The sequence below is a fragment of the Mizuhopecten yessoensis genome, unplaced genomic scaffold (assembly GCF_002113885.1).
Source record: "Mizuhopecten yessoensis strain PY_sf001 unplaced genomic scaffold, ASM211388v2 scaffold2159, whole genome shotgun sequence".
NCBI lineage: Eukaryota > Metazoa > Mollusca > Bivalvia > Pectinida > Pectinidae > Mizuhopecten > Mizuhopecten yessoensis.
This window is the reverse complement of record NW_018404407.1, coordinates 287450-298720: the sequence shown is the minus strand read 5'-3', so window position 1 is coordinate 298720 and position 11271 is coordinate 287450. Positions and strand designations below refer to the sequence as shown.

At 43.1% G+C, this 11271-nt stretch overlaps 1 protein-coding gene across 1 annotated transcript in view; it reads left to right on the top strand.

Moving 5' to 3' along the window:
* LOC110445279 overlaps positions 1–11271 on the top strand; it is a 52052-nt gene that overhangs the window by 13722 nt on the left and 27059 nt on the right. The window contains exon 12 of the mRNA XM_021489819.1: positions 4941–5046. Coding sequence (XP_021345494.1) covers positions 4941–5046 — 106 coding nt within the window. The remainder of the gene's footprint in view (positions 1–4940; positions 5047–11271) is intronic.

The window sequence follows — 11271 nt, the reverse complement described above, 5'->3', positions numbered from 1 at the left end:
ATTTTCAGCAGAAAATTGCTCAAACTTAGTCAGAATCATCTTGGGTAAATGAGAGTTTTACTTTGTAAAATTAGGATTCCTGCCCCATCCCCAGGGGCTAGGGCGGGGCCCCAAAGGGAACATTTACCAATATTTTCAAATTCTTATCCATTGATGACATGACAAGTATTGTATTTCACTTAGTTTACATGCTGATTTCCACATCACATCTAAACAATAAAATAAAGTTACCAGTACCTATGATATAACTCAGGTGACCGCTAAGGCCCTTGGGCCTCTTGTTGTAATTGGCTAATCAGCATGAACACAAATAGCTAAATATACATATATGATCCTCCAATCATTCTGATTTCCTTAATTGTATACATTGTATTAACTTTCTGAAAGTTTATCTCTGCCGTATTGTCGGGGGCAGTCTAACAAGCATCACATTGACAGATAGATATCATAAACCAATCATGTGATACCATCTGCATTCATGGTGCTGTGAACACAACTTCAATTTAGTTTGATCATATTGTTATAGCACCATAGAAATTAAAATGTGTACGTTTAGGTAAAGGGAACGTTTTCCTGCATGAGGACAGAATATATTGTGGAATTATTTTACAGCCTGGTATGTCCGAGCCAGCATGGTTGGTAATGTATCAAATTAATGAATTGTCACAAGTTCAAATTGAGCAACGGCCAGTATTGATGTGTCTTCAAACAGAACCCTTAACCCTGACTGTCTCAGTCTACCCCACTGGGCATCAGCTTGAAGGTGGTCCACAACACTTTACCCTGACTGTCTAAGTCTACCGCACTAGGCATCAGCTTGGAAGTGGTCCACAACACTTTACCCTGACTGTCTCAGTCTACCCCCCTGGGCATCAGCTTGGAGGTGGTCCACAACACTTTACCCTGACTGTCTAAGTCTACCCCACTAGGCATCAGCTTGGAAGTGGTCCACAACATTTTACCCTGACTGTCTCAGTCTACCCCACTAGGCATCAGCTTGGAGGGGGTCCACAACACTTTACCCTGACTGGCTCAGTCTACCCCACTAGGCATCAGCTAGGAAGTTGTCCACAACACTTTACCCTCACTGTCTCAGTCTACACCACTGGGCATCAGCTTGGAGGTGGTTCACAACACTTTACCCTGACTGTCTCGGTCTACCCCACTGGGCATCAGCTTGAAGGTAGTCCACAACACTTTACACTGACTGTCTCAGTCTACCCCACTGGCCATCAGCTTGGAGGTGGTCCACAACACTTCATCCTGACTGTCTCAGTCTACCCCACTGGGCATCATCTTTTAGGTAGTCCATAACACTTTACCCTGACTGTCTCAGGCTACCCCACTAGGCATCAGCTTGGAGGAGGTCCACAACACTTTACCCGGACTGTCTCAGTCTACCCCACTGGGGATCAGCTTGGAGGGGGTCCACAACACTTTACCCTGACTGGCTCAGTCTACCCCACTGGGCATCATCTTTTAGGTGGTCCATAACTCTTTACCCTGCCTGTCTCAGTCTATCCAACTGGGCATCAGCTTGGAAGTGCTCCACAACCCTTTACCCTGACTGTCTCGGTCTACCCCACTGGGCATCAGCTTGAAGGTGGTCCACAACACTTTACCCTGCCTGTCTCAGTCTACCCCACTGGGCATCATCTTTTAAGTAGTCCATAACACTTTACCCTGACTGTCTCAGGCTACCCCACTAGGCATCAGCTTGGAGTTGGTCCACAACACTTTACCCTGACTGGCTCAGTCTACCCCGCTGGGCATCAGCTTGGAGGGGGTCCACAACACTTTACCCTGACTGGCTCAGTCTACCCCACTGGGCATCATCTTTTAGGTAGTCCATAACACTTTACCCTGACTGTCTCAGGCTATCCAACTGGGCATCAGCTTGGAAGTGCTCCACAACCCTTTACCCTGACTGTCTCGGTCTACCCCACTGGGCATCAGCTTGAAGGTGGTCCACAACACTTTACCCTGGCTGTCTAAGTCTACCCCACTAGGCATTAGCTTGGAAGTGGTCCACAACATTTTACCCTGTCTGTCTCAGTCTACCCCACTAGCAATCAGCTTGGAAGTGGTCCACAACACTTCACACTGACTGTCTCAGTCTACCCCACTGGCCATCAGCTTGGAGGTGGTCCACAACACTTCACCCGGACTGTCTCAGTCTACCCCACTGGGGATCAGCTTGGAGGGGGTCCACAACACTTTACCCTGACTGCCTCAGTCTACCCCACTGGGCATCAGCTTTTAGGTGGTCCATAACACTTTACCCTGACTGTCTCAGGCTACCCCACTAGGCATCAGCTTGGAGGAGGTCCACAACACTTTACCCGGACTGTCTCAGTCTACCCCACTGGGGATCAGCTTGGAGGGGGTCCACAACACTTTACCCTGACTGTCTTAGTCTACCCCACTGGGCATCAGCTTGAAGGTAGTCCACAACACTTTACCCTGACTGTCCCAGTCTACCCCACTGGGCATCAGCTTTTAGGTGGTCCATAACACTTTACCCTTACTGTCTCAGTCTATCCAACTGGGCAGCAGCTTGGAAGTGGTCCACAACCCTTTACCCTGACTGTCTCGGTCTACCCCACTGGGCATCAGCTTGAAGGTAGTCCACAACATTTTACCCTGACTGTCTCAATCTACCCCACTAGGCATCAGCTTGGAGTTGGTCCACAACACTTTACCCTGACTGTCGCAGTCTACCCCACTGGGCATCAGCTTTTAGGTGGTCCATAACACTTTACCCTGACTGTCTCAGGCTACCCCACTGGGCATCAGCTTGGAGGGGGTCCACAACACTTTACCCTGACTGGCTCAGTCTACCCCACTGGGCATCATCTTTTAGGGGGTCCATAACACTTTACCCTGACTGTCTCAGGCTACCCCACTAGGCATCAGCTTGGAGGTGGTCTACAACCCTTTACCCTGACTGTCTCAGTCTACACCACTAGGCATCAGCTTGGAAGTGGTTCCAACACTTTACCCTGACTGTCTCAGCCCTGACTGTCTCAGTCTACCCCACCGGGCATCAGCTTGGAGGTGGTCCACAACCCTTTTCCCTGACTGTCTCAGTCTGCCCCACTAGGCATCAGCTTGGAAGGGGTCCACAACATTTTACCCTGACTGTCTCAATCTACCCCACTAGGCATCAGCTTGGAGGAGGTCCACAACACTTTACCCGGACTGTCTCAGTCTACCCCACTGGGGATCAGCTTGGAGGTGGTCCACAACACTTCACCCGGACTGTCTCAGTCTACCCCACTGGGGATCAGCTTGGAGGTGGTCCACAACACTTCATCCTGACTGTCTCAGTCTACCCCACTGGGAATCAGCTTGGAGGTGGTCCACAACACTTCATCCTGACTGTCTCAGTCTACCCCACTGGGCATCATCTTTTAAGTAGTCCATAACACTTTACCCTGACTGTCTCAGGCTACCCCACTAGGCATCAGCTTGGAGGAGGTCCACAACACTTTACCCTGACTGGCTCAGTCTACCCCACTGGGCATCATCTTTTAGGTAGTCCATAACACTTTACCCTGACTGTCTCAGTTTACCCCACTGGGCATCAGCTTGGAGGCGGCCCACAACACTTTACCCTGACTGTCTCAGGCTACCCCACTGGGCATCAGCTTGGAGGGGGTCCACAACACTTTACCCTGACTGGCTCAGTCTACCCCACTAGGCATCAGCTAGGAAGTTGTCCACAACACTTTACCCTCACTGTCTCAGTCTACCCCACTGGGCATCATCTTGGAAGTGGTCCACAGCCCTTTACCCTGACTGTCTCAGTCTACTCCACTGGGCATCAGCTTGGAGGTGGTCTACAACATTTTACCCTCACTGTCTCAGTCTACCCCACTGGGCATCATCTTTTAGGTGGTCCATAGCACTTTACCCTGACTGTCTCAGTCTAACCCACTGGGCATCAGCTTGGAGGTGACCCACAACACTTTACCCTGACTGTCTTAGTCTACCCCACTGGGCATCAGCTTGAAGGTAGTCCACAACATTTTACCCTGACTGTCTCAATCTACCCCACTAGGCATCAGCTTGGAGTTGGTCCACAACACTTTACCCTGACTATCTCAGTCTACCCCCCTGGGCATCATCTTTTAGGTGGTCCATAACACTTGACCCTGACTGTCTCAGTCTACCCCACTGGGCATCATCTTTTAGGTGGTCCATAACACTTTACCCTGACTGTCTCAGTCTATCCAACTGGGCATCAGCTTGGAAGTGGTCCACAACCCTTTACCCTGACTGTCTCAGTCTACCCCACTGGGCATCAGCTTGGAAGTAGTCCACAACGCCTTACCCTGGCTGTCTCAGTCTACCCCACTGGGCATCAGCTTGGAAGTAGTCCACAACGCCTTACCCTGGCTGTCTCAGTCTACCCCACTGGGCATCAGCTTGGAGGTGGTCCACAACACTTCACCCTGACTGTCTCAGTCTATCCCACTGGGCATCAGCTTGGAGGTGGTCCACAACGCTTTCCCCTGACTGTCTCAGTCTACCCCACTGGGCACCAGCTTGGAGGTGGTCCACAACATTTTACCCTGACTGTCTCAGTCTACCCCACTAGGCATCAGCTTGGAGGTGGTCCACAACACTTTACCCTGACTGTCTCAGTCTACCCCACTGGGCATCAGCTTGGAAGTTGTCCTATTAAAGTTGGGAGTCTTTCCAGGAGGGAAACATTATCGCCGCCACTTTATGCTAAAGAAACTTTATTTAATTCTTTAGAATTAGAACATATGTTTTACTTCACGTATTCCTAGCCTATCCCAATTATGTTTGAAGGGTTGTTTAAACTCTAGGGACTACCAGGATTGGAAAAACCTTTTTATAATATGTTTGTAGTTGTATCTGTGACAGTACATTCAACCAGGAAATAATAAAACTTTTTAATTTATTCACAGATGTAAAAAGATATTTTCACAAATGAAGTTGGAGGATTTCACAAATGTGGAGATGGAAGTTTTAGGATCAGAACAAATGTATGGTCCTAACTCCAGGATTCCACAGGTAAAGTCTGTAATGTCTAAGTAAAATTGATTGAAGTTCCTTATGATTCGATGGTATTCTAGACATTCTAATTCATTTTTATACGACCGTCAAATTTGACGGTAGTATTATGGTATGATGTTGCTTGTCCGGCCAGCCGGCCGGCGTAAACTTTGTTTGTCCGGCTATCTCCTCCTACATTTTTCGAACGATCTCTTTGAAACTTGGTATACATGATAATCATGATATGAAGTTGTGTCTCCCTTAAAAGAATTTTGATTCGACAATTTTTCCAAAACTTATTGCCCTTTGTTCATTTCAATATTTGATTTTTGTCCGGAAATCTCCTCCTACATTTTTCAACGGATCTCTTTGAAACTTGGTATACTTCATAATCATGATATGAAGTTGTGTCTCCCTTAAAAGAATTTTGATTCAACGATTTTTGCAAAATTTATTGCCTTTTGTTCATTTCAGTATTTGATTTTTTGTCTGAAGATTTTCTCCTACATTTTTTATAGCATATCAGCTAACCACTCTTAGAATGATGCAGATCTTATTTCAATGTAAGAGAGTATATAACACTATATGGCATTCGACGGGCGTATTTTGTTCCGCCCCGCGGTACTCTTGTTATAATGTAAAGTTGCCACATATTTTGATTGTGATTAATTTAGAACAATCTATGACAAGATAAACAGTGCAGGACAGAAGGCTGGCCCGAACATTTTTTTTTGGGCGAGTACAAAAATTATTCCACAGGCCCAAAATGAATATTGGTAGCCCAAATATTTCACTAAGATTATTTTCAGTGTTGAGCAATAAAAAATGCCAATAAAACAATGTAAATAGATGTTTTTAATGACATCCCCAACTACTGAGTAGCTGTCATTCAATTCAATTATTACCAAGCATTTTGAAAACAAACCAAGGTACCATGTATAGCATTACCGGCGAAAGTGTCATGGCGTTTTCTAACATTACGGAAGTATAAGAGTTATCTACCTTGGAGCGACCTCTGCTGATTGACGTTAATGTCAATTCAGCGTTGATACGGCAGACCAAACAACATAAAATAGTAACTTACAGCGAAGAAAACTTACGACTTATAAAAATACATCAGTTAACTTACTTTGCATACTTCGACGGCTTTTTTTGTACTGTCTGTGTCAATTCTGATGCACTTGCACGTTTTAACGGCGTGACCCAGACTCTTGAGAGTACAGGATTTCCGAAACTTTCTTAAATTTGATCAGATTTCAATGAAAGCAGGTCAGCAGATACATGCTAGGAAAACTGAGTCTAAGTTCAATGATAAGCAGGTCAGCAGATACATGCTAGGAAAACTGAGTCTAAATTCAATGATAAGCAGGACACTTGAAAAACTGACCCAAAAACGTTGCTTCATGGATAACCTCGCATGATCGGCAGAACCAAGTTACATCTGCGTTTACTCCTGGCCAATAAAACTCCATCATTATTCTGTCGTTTGTCCGCTTGGATCCTAAATGACCTGACATCAACGAGTCGTGTGCCAGACGAAGTACGATTTCGCGATACTTAGTTGGTACAACAAGTTGTTTGAATGTCCTACCATTTGCTACCGCTGGGCTTTGGAATTCTCTATGAAACGGTTGAGATCCCCACCCCAAAAGTATATTTACAAATACTGGGCATAACGAGACGAATGCAGTCATGATATTAGAATAGACCCTGGGGTCTGACTGAAACCCCTAGGGACCTAGTTTCTGAGTCACAGCTTGGAAACAGTTGAGATCCCCACCCTTGGTGAGTATAAAGAAATGAATGCACATACGCTTCCAGGATGGCCTTTGGGTCTGCCCCACCCGTAGGGACTTAACCCCTGGGTCATAACTTCGAAACGGTTAAGATCCCCACCCCAAAACTATATATACAATTATTGGGCATAAATAGACGATTGCAGTCATGATATTAGAATTGATCCTGGGGTCTGGCCACAACCCTATGGACCTAGTTCCTGAGCCCCCCCCCCCCCCCCCTAACCATACATAATACACGGATTGGCCTTGCGGTCTGGCATATTTCTTGGATTTCATTTGGAGAATATTTTGCCATGACTGCTTGGATATCCAGGTGAGCGATACAGGCCCTCTGGGCCTCTTGTTTAATTTCCCTTGGGTGGTCACTTAATACAGATTCCACTGTAGTATATTGTGCAGAAAGATTGTAAAGTGTTTTTCTGTGGATTTTATCAACTCTGAATAAATATTTGGCCTGTATATCTATCAAGTGTATTTAAGCAAATGGAAACTTTAGTTGGTAGTTGAGCTGTAAAGACCCATTTGGTCTCAAAATGATATAGTGATTGAATGGATTTTTTTTCATGTACATTGCGGCAATGAATAGCAGACTTAGCTGATCTACATATCACTTCAATTCATATATTTACGTTACGAAGAACTACAATAAAAAACAGCACTTTTTGTAAATTTAGTATATTTAATATAGCATCCGACAGGAAACCATAAAAAAGGAACAGCCAGAACTCCAGCCTACACACAAACTTGTAATGTTCATCTTTCGCCGATCAGCTAATTTAGTTGAAACAAAAATATTTATCTAGAAACTAATAATCTAATTTGATAATATAATCTAATCTAATAATAACCAACACTTGATATTCCTTTCATTTTTGAAAATTGATCTTATTTGATGTGTTTTTTTGCATTAAACACTGCATATTATATATTTTAAAAAGTTTATGTCCGCACTATTTCAAATCATCGGTCACCAAGTAACCATCCAAGACACCCGTCGGCTGTAGGCATAGAGCTCATTTAAAGTTAAATGTACAGCCGTTGAATATGCTGTTTGCCAAAAAACCTGCAGATGTTAATGATGATAAGTTGGTGGATGAAGTGCCCTGTGTCATTACAAGGTTCTCTGGGTTTTAATTTACAAGTTGATGTCATGGGGATTACCCAGACAGTCGTTTGGGTATTAGAAAGTTTGTGACCACGAGGAACCGATTCTGAGTCCGAAGTCAGTATTTAATATGACAATGTTATAAATATTTCTTTTTAATTTCAAATATTTTTTTTTTAGTAATGGCCCCCCCCCGTTCAATGGTGGATCATTTATGATTTTTGAAATGTTTATTATTATTTCTCGCAACTACGTTATCTTGGACACAGGGAGATTACTCTCCTCAGAAACATTACTATGCGTAGTAATATGAAGTTGTCATTGTGTGTGAAAACAGCTGACTGGTTACACAAGAATCGTTGTATTCATAGTGTATTCATGGTCTAATGGCAGTTGTTTTCAGTTGGTAGATTCATGTACAGAACAAAAATCAAGAATGTAAATATAATCCTGTAAATGTCACACAATCTGTAGTGTTGACATTTTACTTATAATCCTGTGAGTGTCACACAATCTGTAGTCTAGACATTTTACTTACAATCCTGTGAATGTCACTTAATCTGTAGTCTAGACTTTTTACTTACAATCCTGTGAATGTCACACAATCTGTAGTCTAGACATTTTACTTACAATCCTGTGAATGCCACACAATCTGTAGTCTAGACATTTTTTCTTAAAATCCTGTGAATGCCACACACCGTTAGCTGATTGGTAATCATGATAAGTTTACTTTGTCCCTGATTTCCGTGTCATTGTCATGGTAACTAGATATACTAGTTGTTTGGTTACAGGTGTCACACACTGCTGTACTGTAGTAGTTTGACATTGTAGCCCCCAATCATTGCCCACAGGACATCCTCCCTGTCTATACCTATAGCCCATGTATAGTCTGGGTCTGTGTGTGCCACACACCGTTAGCTGATTGGTAATCATGATAAGTTTACTTTGTCCCTGATTCCCGTGTCATTGTCATGGTAACTAGATATACTAGTTTTTTGGTTACAGGTGTCACACACTGCTGTACTGTAGTAGTTTGACATTGTAGCCCCCAAACATTGCCCACAGGACATCCTCCCTGTCTATACCTATAGCCCATGTATAGTCTGGGTCTGTGTGTATGACCCTGAGGAACTCACCACCTCCACTGATGAGTAGGACCCTGTGGTTGTCACCGTCCACTATGATCAGGTTCCCCACACAGTCATACACCACACCATGGGGATAAAATGGTTTACCTCCTGTTTGTGGTGTTGGTCTATATGTACTGGGGATGTCACCTCTATATACAAATTTTAAACAGCTCCTTGAAATCAGTGTCAATCACAACAACATGTCGGTTTCCATCACCACCATCACTTTCACCACTGAAATCAGTGACTGCCACATTGTGAGTGACAGGACACTCTGTGATCCTGTATGGTGTACACACTAATGGTTTCCCAGCCCCTTTAGCCATAGTAGTACACACCATTTTACCATCTGTGGTTTTGGAGATGTGTTTGATCATCCCTACAATGACATGGTTACTGGCTGTAATACATATACACTTTGGTAACTCCTTGGTACTGAATCTGTGTGTCAGTCGTCCTGATACCAGCTCCATGATGTTCTTGTTATGATCACAGACCCACAGTGTGTGTGTGGTGGGTGACAGACTGATATCACTGATACAGACACTGTGTTTGCCCAGCTGTATTACTTCACCCTTCCTGTCCAGGAGATTTAATGTTTTACTGTACCTCTGACCGGTCCACACCTGACCATCAGTGGTGGGACATATAGAACCAATGTTACATGGAGACCTCCACTCCTCCACTACCTTGGTCTGTGGCAGTAGTTTGTATGTTGTCACTGCTTTCTTCACTTTAGTTCCTGACCGTTGTTGTGTAGAGGGTTGTCCCAAATCATCACATGTTGAGACTGACCGATCCTGGTCAGTTAAAGTTTGACCTTGACCTGATGAGGTGATAACTTTTCCCAAGGCTTTTTTCAAGTGATCTTGAGGACTTTCATTTGGAGTGAAGTTGGCAGTACCCAGGACAGGTTTGACAGGGAGACTGTGTGTAGGAGAATGGATCTCACAAAATGTATCATAAATCTGTAAGTGTGAACCACGCTGGAGAGCTGCTTTACATTCTTGAATTTGTTGTTTGAGTTGTTTCTTGTACATCTCCAGGTCCTGTTTGTATTTCTTTATCAGCTTGGTGTTATCCTCTTCCATTTTGTGGTAAAGAGAGAGTGTCTGTGCTGTAAGCATGTCCAGCTCTTGTTTTAATTTATCTGTTTGCATCTTTAACATTTGTGACAGCTTCTCAAAAGTACTGGTGTTGTCTTTAAGCAGGGGATCGGTAGTGGTGATGTATTTTCCAATTTGTACAAGGTCATTTTTTTCTGTTCTGTCTATAAAGTTTTTAATGTCTGGTTCTTTCTGAGGAGTGTTTTCACTGATCTCACTAACTGGATGGGTTTTGTGTATAGAAGAAAGACATGTTAGACAAACCAGTTCCTGACATTTTTCACAATACATTTCTAGTTCTCTCCCCTTGTGGTGAATACATGTCGTTTGACCTTTAATACGGAGAGGAATTTGGCTTATAGTGGTTGCCATTTTGATGAAAAGCTAAATTATTTGTTGAAGCCTTAAAGATGTTTGTTGTTCTTGTATAAATAAACTGTTATCAGTGAACACTCACAAATAAGAGTTTGTAAAGAAATGAAAACTTGACTTATAACTGTCCTATCCAGTAGTATATGTTTGTTATAGTAATGTAAAAACACTGTAGAATAACTACCTCACGATCACTGATGTCACAGGGTTACTGTGATGATGAATCCAAGTTTTCCATTCCACACTTCTCTATGTTAACCACATTGTCCATATTTATCCAGCCCTGGAATTCACAATCACATGGTGAACTTCCCTCTAGCTTTGCTGATAAATCTGTCACTTTCCTGTTGACATTGTAAAAGTTTGATTAAAAATCAAAAGTCAAAAGTTTGTCTGAATTTGACAATGCTGCTGACTATTGTAAGTAATGTCAACAAAGGGCCTGTTTCCAGTAATGTTAATTCTCCATAGGAGCCTGCCCCCGTATAATTTCTTATCTAGCTCAACTACTGTTTTTTTCTTTCCGAAGAATAATTTTACACCTTTCCGACACCCAGATTTCATAATTTCAGTGAAAATGTATTTTTATAAAGTTGTCAATTTCAGCATCAAAGACATAAGTTCGTAAATAAAAGAAGGTTATCTCGAAATTGTAATTCGCAACATAGTATAAATTTCTTTTGATAAATATTTCCAAAACATCGTGTTTATTCATAAAACATAAAAAAAAA